This window comes from Hoplias malabaricus, chromosome 18 (assembly GCF_029633855.1).
Source record: "Hoplias malabaricus isolate fHopMal1 chromosome 18, fHopMal1.hap1, whole genome shotgun sequence".
NCBI lineage: Eukaryota > Metazoa > Chordata > Actinopteri > Characiformes > Erythrinidae > Hoplias > Hoplias malabaricus.
The window spans coordinates 26208731-26228145 of record NC_089817.1 but is presented as its reverse complement, the minus strand read 5'-3'; the positions used below and the strand labels follow the sequence as shown (position 1 = coordinate 26228145).

The window sequence follows — 19415 nt, the reverse complement described above, 5'->3', positions numbered from 1 at the left end:
AGAAAACTAGGATTAATAACACCCTCCCCCCCCATGCGTGTTCATTGGTTTTAGCACAAGACAGCAGACCAATCAGATTGTTCACTGGTCAGAGCCCAGCGTTCTGATTGGCTCCATGAGCTGCGCCCCTTTATACCAGACGGAGATCCTGCCCACAGCAGATTGTGGACTAAGCAGAGTCTAGTTCGGGCTGCAGTGCAGCCGAAATGGGGGGCTTGGCCCCATGCCACTCGCACTAAGTAAAAATCAGCTCATTATTGAATGTAGTTATTTGCTGAGCGGCTTTCCGTGCTGTTTTTTCAACGAACGTAAACTTTAATATAGTCATTTTGAATTGGCTTGGTTCGCCGTGCAAGCTCTGCTGTGAAACTTCGGGTGAAAAGAGGACAACAAAGGCATTAGACTGTAAGTTCAGTAAGTTCACCACCGCCTATTAAAACATGCTGCAGTTGAAAACACTTGCCGTTTTAATATAGGTATATCCTCGGTGCAATGTACTAATGATTGTTTCGTTCTTTCTATAAGTAGAGTATTATTCACTATCTAACCGAGAGGGTCAAATAAGGCAAATATGGGCTGCAAGTCAGCAGACAGTATGTGTCTATATATGTCCAGTCAGACTGGTCTAGGCTAGACTGGGTTTGCTTCCCGTGTCTTTATTGACAATATGTACAACACTAAATATGGACTAACTCTATTTACACATACGTAAGTGTCTTAAATGCACGTCTAGTCAGATTTACATCCTGAAATCGTGCAAGCTACATTAATCGTGCCCATTTGTCGTTCCACCTTAAATGTAGTTGCCAATGTAGTATTTAAGGTGGCGTGAATAATTCGAATAAAGTGGCGAATGTGAAGCCAAGCTCAACGACTTGCAGTGTTCTAACGTTAACTGCCTTTTGATTAAAGGCTAGGCGAGTTATCGCTAGCTGGTGATAGCTGCCGCTTCTTTGTTCGTGGATCTAGTTCCGAAGCTTCAAGTCGGAGCTTTGAAGTAAAACAACTAAACACGGACAGTCCTGATCTTAGACTACCTTAATTTGAAGGTTATGTGCATTTTAATGCGGAGCTTTCCACATTTTACAGATATTTCAGCGATAATTCTCAGAAAAAAACCGCTATCTAGGTTAGCGCCGAGGCTAGCATTGTTTAATTTAACAGCTGAAATTCCTGTCAGATTTGTCAGCCGTAGTTATATTTAACATTGGATGCGGACGTCGACTAACAACGGATAAACGTCGAAGTCCTGCTAAGAAAACGAATTTTCCGTTATGTTTTTATCATTTAGGTTGAGAAAGCGCTTCAAGTTACCCGGCGACCGTTAGAAATACGAACCAGAGCTTTATCCTCAGGTGATAACCGTCGCCTCAGTCAAAAACAAATGTGAATTAAGGACCTTATTTTGGGACAATGAAGAGACTGAAGCTGAATTTATTCGTACGCTCCCCAACCTTAGTTTCCTTCCTTAGTAGAAACACGGTAATTTTCAGTCTAAACACAGTGATAACTATCATTTTTAAAGTCGGATGTTCTCTGTGTTATAAGCAGACTCGTCTGGTCTTGGCTTTCGCTGTTGGTTTTGAGGGCTCCAGCAGTTTTGGCTGCATGGATCGCACCGTTCTAGATTTAGACGCTAGCTGTCTTCATTCCCTGCTTCGTTCCGGTCCTTTGGTCGTTTTCATACATGTAGCATATGAAGGGAATGCCTAGTCGTGGTGCAGCAGAGCAATGATGTCATTCAAGCCATTCAACTGCATTCCAGGTCCCCCCCTTCCTTGCTTTACTCATTCACACCGTGCTTTTTATCTTCAAGGTTCCCCCTGCTTCTCCATCCAATCCTTGTCAAATCCATGGCTGCATGAATTGCACTGTCCTAAATTTAGTCTGCAGCTTGGCAACTGCAGACACAGATGAAATCATGCATCCTGCATCCGGTCTACGAAATGGCCACCCCCCCCACCCCGTTTTTTATTTCTTTAGCAGGGTAGTGTTGCAGTCGGCTCCCCACCCCATCTGTAAAATGCTCAGTGCACACACCAAGGGCATGCCTGACACCTCTGCATAGTCTTTTCAGTCTCAGCCATTTCATGAGCCACTCGTCTTTCTCTCTCCCTCTCTCTCTTTCTCTTTTTGTCTGGCAGTGTTCTCTCCTTTAATCCACTGCAGTGCAAGAGCTGTTTGTGCAGACAATCATGGTAAGCACTTCCTTTCCTCTTATTTTTTTGCTTCCACTTTATAAAATATTGTGCTGTAATACAATGTGAGTATTGTTAAAGTTACTGTTCTGTTTCATGGCATACCTGGGGTATTGATCGTTGCATTCTTTCTGTCACTAAGCAAATTTGCTATTGGACCCCCCTCTCAGAATGTGCCGCATCTATTTATGCACCCCGTTGTTAAGATATTCTCGCGTCTAGTCTGGGTCTGCAACTGTACCAGGTAGTGTCTGCCTTTGTGTCAGTGTTGGCATCAGGCTGTGGCTCCTCTCTCAGCTGGAGCTGTGTCAGTAGGGGTGTGTTTTCCAGAGTCCGTCTGCGCTGCAGCAGGCTGAAGGTTCATTGGGTTCGAGCGTGCTCACAGTGGCGGGTTGAGGCGGGGGAAAAATGTGACCTCGTTTGACTGGACTTGGAGGCGCTCCAAGCTGCAGTCAGGGAAGTGGAATAGAAGGGATTTGAGCAGGTGCCTGGCCCTTACTATTGGGTCCAAGCCGGCTTGCACCCAAAATGAATGCATTCTTTAAACCGTGCCCAATCATCTGGATCGCTTGGGACCGTTATACTGCACATCATGTTGGGGTGTGGGGCGTGAGGAGGGGATGTGGAAGCTGCAGACCTGGATCATATTTTGATCAATTTCTTAATTAATAATGAAAATTTTCTATTGTGCAACTGTTGACAGAAAGTCCCACATGCCTCACTGATGCATATGGCATATTTGTTTGGTACTAGTTTTGTTCTTTGGACATTTTCTTAAATGAATCATTTCAAAGAAATGTAAATGTATTGTGACCATTTGAGGCATGATGTCTTCAAATGCATGTACAGTTTTTTCTTCAGTACTCATTCACATGATTCTGCTGTTTCTCCAAGGTTCCTACTTCTGAATCAGATTAACAGAAGCAATGGTGGATCCTTTGAGGTGAGTGTTTTGAACAATAATTTAAAGTAAATGTAAATAATTTTAATATTAAAATGGCTGTTAGATGGAATAAGTATGCTGTTGGAATAAATATTGTCACCAGGGGTATAATTCTGGGCTTTGGGGCATTAGCATTACCATTGCTAGTACCATTGAAGCCATTGAATGTTCACAGATGTTTTTCAAAATATAGTATAAAGCCTTCCTGGACAGGTAGAAGCCATTTCTGCAGCAAAATGGAACCCTTCAGAAGAAATGCAGAATTTTAAATGTCCACAAACATTTGGCCATATAGTAGATTTTCTAAATTCTTAGACTGCAAATCTTGTCTAGCACTAGATTAGTGTAATCAGATTTTACAAATATACATATATGTAAAGAAAGTGTTCTATACTTCATAGTGTATAAAAACTAAATTGCAAAAATCCTTTTTCTAAATTAGATCTACAATCCCAATTCCAGTGAAGTTGGGATGTTGTGTAAAACATAAATAAAAACAGAATACGATGATTTGCAAATCCTTTTCAACCTGTATTCAATTGAATACACTAAAAAGACAAGATATTTAATGTTCAAACTGATACATTTTGCAAATATTCATTAATTTTGAATTTGAGGCCTGCAACACGTTCCAAAAGAGTTGGGACAGGGGCATGTTTACCATTGTGTTACATCACCTTTCCTTTAAACAATAATTAAGAGTTTGGGAACTGAGGACACCAGTGGTTGAAGTTTTGAAGGTGTAATTCTTTCCCATTTTTTTCTTGCTTGATGTACAACTTCAGTTGCTCAACAGTCTCCATCGTCATATTTTGCGCTTCATAATACGCCACACATTTTCAATGGGAGACAGGTCTGAACTGCAGGCAGGCCAGTCTAGTACCTGCAATCATTTACTATGAAGCCATTCTGTTGTAACACGTGCAGAATGTGGCTTGGCATTGTCTTGCTGAAATAAGCAGGGACGTCCCTGAAAAAGACGTTGCTTGGATGGCAGCATATGTTGCTCCAAAACCTGTACGTACTTTTCAGCATTAATGATGCATTCACAGATGTGCAAGTTATCAATGCCATAGGCACTAACACACCCCCATACCATCAGAGATGCTGGCTTTTGAACTTAATAACAGTCGGGACAGTCCTTTTCCTCTTCGGCCCGGAGGACACAACGTCCATGATTTCCAAAAACAAGTTGAAATGTGGACCACAAAGCCAGCTGCGTTTCTGGGTGGTGGTGTTATACGGCTTTCATTTTGCATGGTAGACTTCTAACTTGCACTTGTGGATGGAGCGACGAACTGTGTTCGTTACAGGATGATGTCAGTTTTTAATGCAGTGCCGCCTGATGGATCGAGGGTCAGGGGCATTCAATTTTGGTTTATGGCCTTGCTGCTTGTTTGCAGAGATTTCTCCAGATTTTCTGAATCTTTTGATGCTAATTATGGAGTGTAGATTATGAAATCCTTAAATTCCTTGCAATTGTACGTTGAGAAACATTGTTCTTAAACAATTGGACAATTTCCTCACTTAGTTGTTCACAAAGTGGTGAATCTAGGCCCATCCTTGCTTGTAAATGACCGAGCCTTTCGGGGATGCTGCCTTTATAACCCAATCATGACACTCATCTGTTTCCAATTAACCCTGTTCATCTGTGCATTCCTCAACTTTCCCAGTCTTTTGTTGCCCCTGTGCCAACTCTTTTAGAATGTGTTGCAGGCCTCAGATCAGATTCAAAATGAGTGAATATTTGCAAAAAAACAAAAACAATAAAGTTTATCCATTTGAACATTAAATATCTTGTCTTTGTTGTGTGTTCAATTGAATGTAGATTGAAAAGGATTTGCAAATCATTGTATACTGTTTTTATTCATGTCTTACACAACGTCCCTCCACTCGAATTGGGGTTGTAATTGAAACCAACTGCTGACTTGTACACCTACATGTAAATTGTCTGTACACAGATTGCCTTACGTAAGGCTCATACACAGTGCATTTTACAAAATCAAATCTTCGCACATCTTGTTACATACTGACAGAAGTGTGGGGGTGTATGGATGTAAGAGTGGCAAGTATGCAAAACCTTGTTAATATTTAAAAGGAGGTCTATATTGCGGCATTAGAGTAGATTAACTTTAGTCATTTAACAGTATGCTGTGTGCTACTGAGAACATTACATATTTATATTTTGATTAACCTGGTCCAGGAGTGCCCAAGTTTGGTTTTGGAGATGTATCATCCTGGACAGTTAAGACACAGCAAACCTAGCCATAATGCACCAGTGCCCATGGAAGCCTTCATTACCCGGACCAGTTGTGTTAGAATAGGGAGGCAACTCAACTTTACGGTGATGGTTTTCTAGGTTCAGGACCAGACACACTTGAATTAAAGCCTGTGTTATAGCAAAACCACTTGGCAACACAGAACAGTGGTATGCAAGTGACCAGTGTTGCAGGAAAGTTTTGCAAAGGCTTCCAATTGATTTTAATTGAGTTGAATCGATATGGTAACTGGACTGATGCCCATATCTGATATGATGCATTCATACAATTTATATACACAACATTCATTATCATGAAAATTGCATAGTAATGCAGACTTAAACTTGTGACCGTTATCGCCTTATGTCTCTCAGGGTCAACAGCTGGGCCCCTGTGCTGACCAGGGCAAAGGGGAGCCGCAGAGAAACCTCGACATTCCTTCCACCTGATGTAGGATAGAAATGGTCTCTCCATTAACACCAAACGAGGAGGGGGGCATCCCCCTGTATAATTTCTTCTTCTTTTTGTTTTCTAAATCTTATATATCCTTATTTTGTATGGTATGTGGTAAAGATGAATTATGACTCTGGGGATGACCTCCCCATCTGTGTGATTTTAATATGTTAGAAAATGCTTGGGACTCTAAGCCTTGATGATATGTTCATGTACTTTGGAGGAGACGGAGTGATGCCAAATGACACAAAGCACCTTGTGACAGACCTGACAGATTGGAGCTGTGAAGACCCACACGTCTGTGTTGTTTACAACTTCCACAGGTGGCCCCCAGGGGCCAAGAAAACTTGCAGCAGCATGTCATCCACTTGTCCACTTCCCCACAAAGTAGGATCCTGTTTTTATTTAATTTTTTATTTCCCCCCAGTTTTTGTACTATTGCATTTTTTTTTCTGTGTACTTACCAAAGACGTTTGACTACACACTCACCCCTATAAGGTTCCTCTTCTAAATATTTACAGTAACATTGCTATGGTCAAATGCATTCACAAGCCAAATAAACTTTCTCTTCCATCATCCTACCCAACATCTGTGTTCTGCCAGATCCGGATTTCATCAAATTAGGCAGGCCCTCAGATTCCTGGGTCCCTCCCTCATTTCCAGCCCAACCCATGCCTCCACACTACAGCAACTGATCTGTCTCTAGACACTAAACTAAAAGCCTATATTCTCACACTCTACAGTATTTACTGAGGCTAAGAGTCCCTGATTTCCATGCAATTATTAGATGCTTTGTAGTGCATAGTTTTTTTTTGTTTGTTTGTTGGTTTTTTTAACCTTGCTTTGTTAAAAATTTATGGCTTCTTTTGTTTTTCTTTTGCTTTGCTAGTATATTAAAGTGTAATCATGTGCGTTGTGATATAGCCGTAGCTGTAGAAAATGCATCGTTTCCTTGTGGTAAGTGATTGAGATGCTGCCACGGATTTGAGACACTGATGAATGGTGCTATTTTGGACTTTAATCTGCTCCTTGGTAAGGTAGCTAAGATGGTTATTTCATATTTTCACGTTCAGAGAAGGTGTTGGTTCTTTGTTGTATGGTTATCGTAACTTGGTCTGGATGGACTCCCCCCCACCCCCCTCCCTCCCTGTTGTTTCTGTGCGGCTTTCTCATTGGATTTCAAAGGATGGATGGTAAAAAAGACCACAAGGAACAGTTTTCTTTGAGGAGACAAACTTGCAAATTTTATGATCATAAAACAGCGGGAGCAATCACAAAACTGCAATCAAACAATCTTTTCCCTTTAAGGTGGAAGGTCAGTATAAAGGGGTAGTTACACTTTTTGGCACTAGTCATTTTGGCAATAGAAGATATAGCAAACCATTTGTGAGCTCTTCCTCCTTGATGTAGTAGTCTTAAGGAACCAGAGTGTATTTGCACAATTTAGCAACTAATTACTGAAACTACAGCGATTAATTACTTAGTCTACAGGAAATCAGAAAAGCTGTCACTGCTTTTGTAGATGTTGCCATTTTGGTTTTCTTTGCCTAGTTACAATGGAAGAAATTCTGCAGGTGGGGGAGGGTGAATTCTTTTTGAGGCATCTTTTTTTTTTTTTTCTTTTTTGTCTTGCTTGAGGTGAAAAAATGCCCATATACCCAGGGAAACAGCAATGTCTGTTGTGTCTATCTGAGGGTTATTCCGCCTTGCAGGATTCGTCAGTTAATCTCTTGACTGCCCAAAAGCAGCGGCAGTTCGCCTAAACATTTTTGGCCCAAGCATTATCTAACTGAGAACTCTTATTTGGTGGAATGCCTTCATGGATAGATTGGTTCAGGGTTACCAATCTGCTGCATATACTTCACCAGCTGGTAAATACTGGATGCTTCTTGGGGTTCTGTGTGGCCAGTGCCCGAGACCCCACTCAGTACACAATCCAATCATGCTCTTTTCCAGGCTTAAAAATATATATATATAAAATAATGTAGCACAGTTGAATGAGTCTCATTGACATTTTTAACCAATGAGTTTGTGAATGAGTTGTGAGTTGTTTTGAGGATAAAAACCAAACAGCTTTATTCTTTTGGGTAGTTCAGTTAAGTAGCCAAGTACTGTCCTGCAGTATTTGCAGTTTTGTCTTTGCTTCCAGTTAACTCATACTTTTGAACAATCCTAATTCAGTGACCAACCTGAAAGCCCACATTAGTTTCTTTGTCTTCCATTTTTTTTTCCACTACAGTGGGGACCTTCCCGGCTTGCTCTAGATCCTTCCTTAGTGTTGATGGCACATCAACAGCATGCTTTCCACTTCTCGTTTTTTTTGTTTTTCATCTTGATACTAATTCCATTTGTGTTTCCTCATGTAGATTAGGTATGCCAGCTGTCTTGTAAATAGCAAATAGCTTAGGCAGGGTCTGATGTAGGGTCTGTCCCAAAATGTAGTGAGCTGTAAAAGTAGAGAGCATTTTACGCCATAGTGTGTGTGCTCCCAACACGTGGGCTGTCCCGATTCTTAGATACCTCATTATGCTGCCTACTAAGATATCTTAATCCGGCTGAATTTTAAGGTAGCGTCGAACCTTTCCTCAGCTGAGAAGGTAATTCCATGATGCAACTCCAGAACGACTTCCATCTATTTCGCTCTTCTCCCAGAGCAAAAATGATTTAAATCACAAATAAAAAAAGTGGAAGATTAGAATCTACAGCGCTGAAAACGAGGCGATGTTAGCCTAAAAAAAAAAACACTGGTTGCTTGCGGTGGGCGGAAACAAGCCATGACACAATCGCTCTCTAACTAGAGCGCCTCAATAATCTGCCTCATGAGGACAGACGACCGTTAGAACACTGTCTACTTAAACAGCTCTCTATGGAGTCAGTGCCTACCTAGGCAGCTCACTAGGTTTTGGGACAGACCTGTAGTATGCTGAGATAATATGTAATAACAATTGGTGTGTTTAAGAAAAAAAAAAAAAAAAGTCAGCTTGTGATTGATGATGATGATGCACTCTGTATTGTTCAAGTATTTTTTTGGCAATTTAACAAGTAGTTGAATAAATATGCAAGCTTTCTTGATTGTGGGGTATTTTTTCATAAAATAATAGTTTTGTTTGTTTCTGATGTGAGGGGGAAAAGTTAACATTCCAACAGATACTTAAATCTTGTGCAACGTCCAGCTCATGTGCTATCATATGGTTGACTTTGAGGTCTTGCATTAGACAGCGGAAAATGAAGGCTATAATTTGTATCGGCTTCATTAGACAATCCTCTATGAGCCAAGTTTTTTGTGGAAAAGAAACATTTCACAGCTGTAATCACGTGGAAACTGCTGTAGAGAAAATTCTAGTTGGGCAATGCCTTGCTGACCTCAAACTGCTTTGGCTTGGAACGTTAAGCTAGTTGTTTACACAGGCACCCCAGTATTTCAGTTTTTCCACAGATGTTATTATGCATCTCCTAAAAGTTTGGAAAACACCACTATACGTAAACCTCTGTATTTTTTAACACGTACAACTTTGGGTTCGGGAATTAAAATGAGGTGGAGCCTAAGATCTGGGCTTTGGCTCAACGTATCCAGCTGTCCCTCTGCCCGATTTGACACCATAAACACACCTTTGTTCTTTTGGTTAAATCAGGTGAACCCCAGTTTCTCAGTTTACTCCCACATCTGCTACCTCCACAAACAGGCCTTTCATCACCAACACATTATCAATTGTTCAGTTTTAGGTGCTCATGTAACATTAATGCGTGTAACCAAGTTGAAGTGGAATTAACAAGGAGTCATTCCTCAGTTAATGACCTTTTGAGGCTTGGTAGAGCCAAAGGGTAAACGGCGTCAGCCACTTTGAGTTATAGTGGTATAGACCTTGATTAAAGTATGTAGAATTGGACATATATACTAGCAGAAGCAATGCAATCAGCTTGGGTTAACTTTTGACCTTAGTTCACACATGATAAGAAGAATATGTCTAACTGAAAACCAAAGACTTTAGACCCCAGACTCCTTAACCAGGTGCATATCCTCAAATAATCAATCATCAGTAATTGGTTTCTCTATCCTGAAAATGTAAACATGCTTTGATGTTTAGTTTGATCAGTTATATCCAGGGCATCTTAACACCAAGACCGGGGTTGTGGACTGCTGCTGTAACGCAAGGGTCCCGATTTCTGCTCCTGATTAGTTACAATTCCAAATAATTTAGTTTTCACCATAATATAATTAAAAGTAAAATTGATTTTATTTTATTATTATTATTATTTAAATCCTGAGGTCCTCTCATTGGTAGTATGCATCAGTTATATGTTCATTATACACGAACATTTTCTGTGCCTTTAAGACGGATGCATGTAAACAAGGTTTATTTTGATAGATTGCATTGTGTTGAGTGTTTTACACAATGAAGGCAGGAATGACACAATCCTTATGACTTGAATGAATGGGACTGGGCTGGTCAAACCTGCTGCCCACGCTTTAAAAAAAAAAAAGTGACAGGAGTAGATTTTAAGCGACGTCTGGGCCATGTCCTGATTCTTCCCTGAAACACTAAGGCCCTCTTCAATTGGTACAGTTTCGGTTAGCTGAATTGTCATCAGTTGTGTCTATTAAATAATTTTCCTTCCTCACTTCTCTATGTCCCATTTGTAGTGACAGAGATTGTAACAGACCAGGGGTGTCCAAAGTCTGGCCCCTGGACCAAATGCGGCCCGAGGTTTCACTTTAAAGAATACATCATTAGTGGCCAACTGGCACTCGGCAGTTTTTCCTTTCTAATGAATAGGATATTGCACCAATGTGTTAATGAACTAAGCCAAACAAACTAAGCTAATTAATGCTCTAAATGAATTGGAATAGTTAATAAATATAAAATCTCTATATTTGTGCTTTTCATATTTTGAATACACTGTAATAAATAATTTATTACTTGGAAAAGAGACGTTTGATATGATCCAATTCGACCCCCTTTTGAAAAAAGTCTGGACACCCCTGTAACTGACAAACGCAGCAATGAAAAGTATGTGTAGGATACCCTCACTCTGGAAGCCTCCTCCCTCCTCGATTCCTCTGAGCACATAAAGAATTGATATGTCCTTAAAGGTTGTGAAATTCAATCGATTTCTGGGTCATGAGCTGAAGGACGGAGGAAAAGTAATCAAGGAGTCATCAATAGGTTTTTATAGTCCCCCTGCCACAGGTGACAGCACTGCTGCCCTCAGACTGGGCAAGGTCAGTGAAAAAATGACAAAACGTCCAATCCAAATGGATCAAAAAAATGTGTAACTTGATTCATCGTGTGCCTTCCTAGCTGATGGTTTGCAGTACCACACCCACTGGTGTAGCACCTGCTTTATAATTAGAAGGTGAGTTGGACCGATGGATGGGTTTTATTTAGAGCAAGGATAGCACCAAGTTGTAGCATGTTGCATCTCCAGAACCAGAAGGCATGTGGTGTGTCTTTAATACACACAAAGCCCTTTAATACAATATGAGCAATGAGTATTCCGTTCACTAACTTGATAATAGGTCTCCGCGCAGGAAGAGACGGTATCCTGTTTACTTCAGGCCCTGTGCTGGAGGTTGTTGTCCTCAAGAGCCCACAGAAATTTTCCAGGTCACCAGAGATAAAACTTTTTGTATTTCTGAATGTATTTATTGAGAGAAACACTGCTCTGGTGAAGTCTGCTACACTGAAACCATCTTTGTTAATGTTAATGTTAAAGCTTCGAGGTTTGTGAATAGTTAATTCTCCGAGAACAAATATGTATAGCACACTTTCAAACACGTCCAAGAAAGTCTGTAGGAACCAGTGCAAATCGTTTAATTGCAGTTCTTCGAAGGCTCGATCACAGGGCCTGGGCCATGGGGAAAGCCACATTTGCTTTGAATTGGTTGTGCAACATCACAAGCTCCACATGTAGAGAAGAAAAAGCCCTGCACAATTCACAAAGCAAAGTTTCAAAGCCCTGTTAGCCCCCCTGCCTCCCTTCCACTCCTTCAGAATCTTTTGAGGTGAACGAGTGCATTTCGCATGCCTTTTTTTTGGGCAGTCTGCCACAATACACAGAGCTCTGTTGCTTGTATAGTTTTGCAGCAGATGTAGGCAGTGTACAGTATGGTCCATGGAAGGCCAGAGGAGGCGGACCAACAGGGGATTGCTGAACACTTCTGAAACGACAGCTGGCATTGCTATTCGGCCAGAAGACACACCTCCATTTCCATCTTGGGGGAAAATCTCTAGCATTGGCTTTTACCAGACCAAACATGTTCCTGCTGTAGAGTAAACTGAAGGATGTTGGGTTTGTGCTCCTTCCAGTTCAGATGAGGATAAAGCTTGCACAGAAGTAAACCAAGAGACCTTGCTGAAATGAAGCGTAGTTGCCACACAGTGAGTGAATGACATCAACACCATAGGATTCAGTTAAGATTAAGGCATTTGGAGTAGTTTGGTTTAAGTACGATGTTTGCTTGTGGTCAGTGGGCATTGTGAGTAGCCTGGGTTCAAGGCTATGCCAGGCCTGCTGTGTCTAACCACAAATTATTACCTGTGCTAACCTTACAGGATCAAATTCCAGATTAGAGGTCAGGGAAACCTTTTGTATTTAGCTGCCACAGTTCGTTAGGTTCCCATACAAAAGGCTCTTCAAATAAAATAAAAATCCACAGTTTATGCACTGGATAACACTCACAGCAAAATGACACTGCCTTATGTACAACCCGTGATATAGTCACACATATAGGGGACTGCAATTCGTGACATAGTCGCATATTTTCGACATTTTATGCGACAATATCACCATCGTAAGTGAATGGGTAATTACCATAAAAACCGTCATATCAGGGGCCCGTGTTGTGCGACAGTAACACGACAACACTTCCTCATTATGACGTCATTACCATCCGTTAATACCACGGTCTTTTTTATTTACGGTAAATATAACATTATTAATTCATTATTTGCTAAAATATCGAAGCAAATAATGGCTAGAGAAATGTCCTTTTCAGTATTAACCTTTTGAAAATTAGTCAATAACGTTAAGTGAAAGAAATGTTCTCGTTAAAGTTAAAGCGAAAGTAGAACACCAATAACAAACATTACTTAGGGGAAATAGTATAATAAAATACGTTATGCCTTTATTGGAATAACAACCTACGATATGTAATTCACATTATGCCTTTTTCTATGTTGTATGAGGAATGACGCCTGTAATGAGGAAGAGTTTTCGTGTTACTGTCGCGTAGTGTGTAATTACCCATAAACTTATGATCGTGATATTGTCGCGTAAAATGTCGGAAATATGTGACTATGTCGCGAATTACAGCCTTCTATATATGTGACTATATCACGAGTAAGTGTGAGTAAGTGTGTTATGTATGAGATCACATCCTTGGTAGGAGACGTTTTAGACGTTTCCTCTATATGTGAGTGGTCTCTTAAGATCACTGAATAAGTCAGCAATTGCTAAAGAGCACTTAGAGCACAGTCCGAGAGGAGTAGAACTATTGTTCCATTATTCCATTACACAGGTCAGGGCCAGGGCTCCCTCTACCGGCGGGAAACTGCAACAACGTGGAACTTAGAGGTAAAAACGACTAACCGAAAGCTTTCAGAAACGTTGAAGTGTTGAGTTGCCTTTGACAAGAAGATATTTTATTGACAAGAATCGAGTCTCCACAGTAAACCATGTTCGGTGATTTTCCTTAAACAGCAGAAAAAGATGAGACCGTGTAACTGTGCAAAAACAATACAAAGGAAAGTACAGCAGCAAAATTTCCTACAGCAGAGAGAAGGCATTCTAACATCGGAGGACACAAATGTGGTAATATGAGTAGTTTCCACAATAATATCCACGTGTACTATAATGAGTCTGAGATATTTAATACTGTAAAAAATTTAAAATTCTAAAGTAGAGCTGTGGTTTCAACAATGTGGATGTAACAGCTTTAAAGACTGTGGTGTGTATTATACAAATGCTCCGTATTCCTTCATTTGATTGTCAGATTAGATTTGGATAGTTGAAAAACTGTTGATTGTTGTAAAGTTGCTCTTAGTCATATCCATAAACCCCCAAGACCCCAGTGCCTTTTTGTTTTTCTGAGTTAACCTAGTCCTTACACAGGCTTATGGCATGGAATTGTTCTTAAGAAGGAGCATCAAGTCTGAAACTTCCTTCTAAAACTCCTGAATACTTCTAAAAACACAGGACCCTTTCTGTCCATTACCTCTCCTAACCTTTGATACATTCTTGACGAAAGCGGTCACGTTTCGTGTTTTGTCCGAGGCCCATGTGTGGTCTTCACCACCTTGGCGCTACTCTTTGTTTCCTGCTCGGAACTCCCGGACAGGTTGTCTTTGGATCCATTCTTCCTCTGCAGAAAGAAAAACACAGGCATTTCTGAATCACCGTATTAAAACACCTCACAGCGACTGGTCATCTGCTTCAAACCACTGTTACAACAACGCTGACCACATCCATGTTTGCTCACAGTATGTTCCTCGATATTTGCAGATGTTCAGGAAGGGAACAGGGGGTATATTCAAAACACTAAGGATACTGCAGCGCGTTTCATATGTAAAGCTACAGTTACACAAAATGGAGGATGAAAATGTTTCCTCTTTGCTACAGACCAGATGGTGGAACATATCGGTGAAAATCTGATGGCCCACACCCACTTTAACACCAGTGAGGTCTGATACTGATGTTGGATGATTAGTTCCCAAAAGGTCCCTAAGGTATCTATTGAAGCCCAATTACTACAAAGAGGTTTCCCTGGATCCCAGCCCAAAGCTGACACTTGACATGGGCAGTGTACAAATAGTGCATAGCTGAACATCTGTGTCCACAATGAGTGCAACTTAAAGTATCCGAATTCTCCAAATGCACAGAGCAAACATGAAAGAGGGAACTGTGAGGGATGGTATGTGAAGTGTTTGCAAGTCCCATTGGTGAAGGGCAAGGAATCAGAGTGTGACTGACCTGTGGGGTGGAGGTACTGGACCCAGGCAAGTCTGCAGTGCGGGTAACAGGGAGTGGAGGCACTAGATCAGTCCGAGAGCTGCGGAGGAGTGTAGATTGGGTTAGAATGTCATAGAAGAAACACAAACGGACCCATCCTGACCTCACTGCAGTGGTGACTCTAGTGTGAATGACTGGATCAGTTTATTTTTTGTCCCCTGGCAATGACCTGGGGAGGGAAATATGATCTATACTCAAGGCCGAAATTGCTTCCAGACTTACTTGACCTCTGAGAGGACGGACCTCTCACCGTCGGAGCAGTGGGAGCGCCGGTACTGCCGGAAACTCCGTGGAGAGTGAGAGTGCCGGATGCGGATTGGATCTCCTTGTGTTCTGCAACAAGATATGTCCAGTTACTTTCGATTGCAGGGTCTTGGGAGCAGCTAAATTCTAAATCCTCTCAAGCCCTGATGTGCAAATGCACTCCACAGACGGAGTCTGATAGAGCACTACATTTAAAGCGTGTCCCACCAGGGACGGCTCTGGAGATGCAGCATCCTGAATTATTTATGGTGTATTATGAACACCTTTGTGTGGGAAAGAATACAAAGAAGGGGAAGACATGACCCAGTTTGAGCAATGGGGAGGCACCATTTTAGGCATGACAGCTTTATCCTGTTTAGGATTTTATATATTGCAAATTACGCCCTGTCAGTATGGACAGTATATTACGTAGAGAACTATTATTCTGTTCTAAAGGCCAAGGTTTGGCATCATTTAGAAAAGTATCGTAATTTCATTTTACATTTGTTTTTAAGATCCACTATGTGGAGAAAAGCTTGGCCAAAGTTTCTAAATTTATTCTGAAATCAAGGGAATCCATATGAAATTTGTCAGCATTTGCTGCAGCAACAGCTTCTTCTCTTCTAGAAAGACTTTACACAGTGCTCTGAAGGTTTGACTGAATTTACTCAGAAACAGTACTGAGATCAGGTGCTAATGCTAGATGATTAGTTCTGGATCACAGAAGCTAAAATAATAAGGGGAAGGGGACATTGGACCTCAGTGTGCTTCTTGTCACCATGTTGCTTTCTGCCTGCCAAATCACCCAATCATAGCTACAAATCCCTGTTCTCATAAGAACTACCGATAGTCTGTCGGATTGTTGCCATCTAGTGTAAATGTAGCCAGAGTAAAAGCTGTTACTTCAGTCAAGAGGGAGTAAAGTCGATAGTAATACCCTTGATTTCAGAAGAAATGTTGTATGAGGTGTCCACAGGGCCTTATACAGAACCATGAATAAAAAATATAGGAGGGTTTGCTTCACTCACTCTACTTTCTTATATGGAATCTCCTTCAGCTGTTCCTCGGTGAGGCCAGAAGGGTCCACCAGCTCTTTCCTGTGCACAAACACATCATTATAGAAATGACAGCACATACAGAACACAACAATCCTTTTTTGGGCTTGTTGCTGGCCAAGTAGATCCTGTGTATTTCCAAAAAGTGTAGTGTTACAGGAGAAGGTAAAAATATTCGTATATAGCGTAATTACCCCAAGTTCCGGCCACTTTAATTACAATATTGGAAATCTTAGCTAACTGTAAATGAGATTACGTTTGTCCTGTGTTGGTATCCGTACTCTACATGTAAGGATTACAAATGGCGGTAGATTTTCCCCTCAGAGAAAAGAAAGCTAACCGCTAAGCTAACTTTTACACTGGGAAATATCTGTCGCGAAATGGAAATGTGTTGTGTTCCACATGCTGTTTTTGCACACAAAGAATTACAACACTGTAACATTACAACAATTAAAACATCAAGACTGATGTTTAAATGCCCTACTAGGGCTTGATCTTATGTTTTATTGTTTTACCCAATGCGATTGGCGAAGAGAGAGAGAGCGGAATTGCACCATATACGGCAGTGGCCGGAATTAGGGGACGGCCGGAATTGTGCAGCTTTTGGGCCAGATAATAATATTTAAACACTCTTTTGAACAGGTATAGAGTGTGTATATAAAACAACAACAAAAAAGACTATTGAAGCGAGCTGATTGGACGGCAGCTCATTATGACATCATCGCATTTCTTTTGTTTACTTCAAAATGAAAATCGGTTCAATGAAATTAGAATGACTTACTGAATATGTTTCCAAAGCTGCTCCTTAGCCTGCACATCTGGGCTCCTTCTGCAAAAAGTAACCCCCACAAGTTTATATTAAAAACCTTCAATACAATTTAGGACATGGTCTATAAACAAGAACCAATACAGGAACGTCAGTTTTAAGGCAGCATTACATTGAGTTTCACCATGTGAATGTTACTGCAGACAAATATCTGTTCAAGTCTACGGCCTTAGAACATTTAATGAGCCTTGAGACGGACTGGCACCCTTTCCAGTGTCTGCTCCTGCCTTGTGCCCAATGATTCCAGATAGGCTCTGGACCCACAATGACCCCGATCATTATGAGGTGGTTACAGATGCCGACTGAATTAATGAATGCTTCCTCAAAACATACTGTGAATAAATTATGTACATAGACAATGGGCTGCAAGTCTTTATTGTTTAATAAAAACATAAGATGTCTCTTGTAGAGTGTAACTTTCTAATTGTAAGACAGGATCAGTGTGTGTGGTACAGATAGGAGAAGTGTGTTTTTGAGATACTAACGATCTGGAGCGATGTCGTGAGCGGCGATGGTTGGAGTCATTTGGAGTTTTCTCTTTCTGTCTGCGAAGGACAGCCTCCCACTGAGGACCCGAGTCCACCATTTCATTCTCCTGACGAGATCTATATCAATCACACACATAAACACTATGTATCAGACTTTCAGTTGTGCAGTAATGGGCCACGTGGTGGGGATAGCTTTGAGGAAAACACTGCCACTCCCATACGGCAGAATGTGGTTTGATTACCGAGCCACACAGGTAAACCACACAGTATCAAAAAGTACTCTTGGGCATGACTCCTAACCTCTCACTCATTAAACTAATGACTTTAATCACACTTTTAATGACTCTTTGCCCCAAGTTTCATACCAAACATTTTCAGTGGTATTAAAACAGTGGTTTCTATAAGAAGACCACCAAGACCGTGGCTTGCAATGTGGCCATTATGCTCATTGTCTTATGAGTGTGGGAGGTCCCTCACCGGTTCCTCTTTTTACGATGCTCCCTGTTGGAATTCTCCGATTCGCTGCCGCTGCTGGTGTTGCCACGGGACCGTGACCTGAGGGGACAACAAAAGAGGTTAAAAGGTGAGAGCAAGATAGTAAATAATCTGAAACAATAAATATGTTGGACCATTGAGTATTGAGTGTGATCCAATCTTATAAAAAGGCTGTGTAATTTTAAAGGGAACATATTATGAAGAAATGATTTATTCAGTGAGTGCATGTGCACATTAATTTGGGGACACAGAGCCCATCAACACACACACAACACATACAACAACCAAGTCAGCTATTTTGTAGCCGTTCTGATTTGGCGCTGCAAATTACGTAGAGTGCACACACTTTAGAATGTGAACTCCTTTCCATAAAAGAGTGTCCAATCACAGCGCTGGACCACAAACACAGAAAAATAAGAGTACTGAATAAATATGAAAACGAGAACAGAGAAGAAGGAGAACCAAACAAAAATGGCTAAAAACCACAGCTTCTGCTCCTTGCTCCTCATTCCTGGGCTCTCGTGCTGAACTGAGCTGTGGCTCTGAAGGCGCTGGAAGCGGTCATTCTGAACATTCTTGCCTTGCCTAGACAGTGTAGGAAGGATGCTGTATTGTTTGATCTATGTGGTATCTTGTGATAACTTGTGGAAAAACTGCTGTAGTATGTCCCCTTTAACATTGAATCAACTTAAGCGATAAGCTGCAGAATACTCATTTGCTATTGGCTCACTTTCAAAACTTCAACATGAACTAAAATGCATTTTTAAATAAAGTAATCGTTCATTCATTCATTCATTCATTATCTGTAACCCTTATCCAGTTCAGGGTCGCGGTGGGTCCAGAGACTACCTGGAATCATTGGGCGCAAGGTTGGAATACACCCTGGAGGGGGCGCCAGTCCTTCACAGGGCAACACACACACACACTCACTCACACCTACTGACACTTTTTGAGTCGCCAATCCACCTACCAACGTGTGTTTTTGGACTGTGGGAGGAAACCGGAGCACCCGGAGGAAACCCACGCAGACACAGGGAGAACACACCAACTCCTCACAGACAGTCACCCAGAGCGGGAATCGAACCCACAACCTCCAGGTCCCTGGAGCTGTGTGACTGTGACACTACCTGCTGCGCCACCGTGCCACCCCAATATAAAATCAGATGTAAATAATTAATTACGTCACTATACGATTGTGTCATTACAGTTAAAGGGTACAGCACAATGACAGCTCTAGCTATAGATGAGTTTGAACACCTCCAGCTATATCTGCCTTGATGTAAATAAACGGGTGAAGTGGCCTACCTCCTTCGGTGCTGTTTGCTGGCTGGGTCCTCATTGCTTTGACCTCTCCTGCAGAAATGAAAAACATCAGAAAGCATGAGTCTGTTTAATCAGGCTGTGCAGAAACACTAATCTTAATGCCGTGGGCTTTCGGCACATTTAA

General features: G+C 41.3%; 1 protein-coding gene and 1 long non-coding RNA gene across 2 annotated transcripts in view; one reads left to right on the top strand and one right to left on the bottom strand.

The window, feature by feature from the left end:
• Positions 1 to 167: 167 nt before the first annotated feature.
• Positions 168 to 8914, top strand: LOC136675084 (uncharacterized). Its single transcript, XR_010796133.1, has 4 exons — positions 168 to 405; positions 2145 to 2198; positions 3093 to 3141; positions 5774 to 8914. It is a non-coding gene; the product is annotated as an uncharacterized lncRNA (long non-coding RNA).
• Positions 8915 to 13481: 4567 nt separating this feature from the next.
• epb41l4a (erythrocyte membrane protein band 4.1 like 4A) overlaps positions 13482 to 19415 on the bottom strand; it is a 62962-nt gene continuing 57028 nt past the window's right edge. Inside the window, exons 16-23 of the mRNA XM_066650960.1 lie at positions 19274 to 19321; positions 17951 to 18028; positions 17471 to 17590; positions 16941 to 16988; positions 16133 to 16201; positions 15084 to 15194; positions 14823 to 14901; positions 13482 to 14214 (exon numbers count right to left, since the gene is read on the bottom strand). Coding sequence (XP_066507057.1) covers positions 14104 to 14214; positions 14823 to 14901; positions 15084 to 15194; positions 16133 to 16201; positions 16941 to 16988; positions 17471 to 17590; positions 17951 to 18028; positions 19274 to 19321 — 664 coding nt within the window. The 3' untranslated portion in view covers positions 13482 to 14103. The remainder of the gene's footprint in view (positions 14215 to 14822; positions 14902 to 15083; positions 15195 to 16132; positions 16202 to 16940; positions 16989 to 17470; positions 17591 to 17950; positions 18029 to 19273; positions 19322 to 19415) is intronic.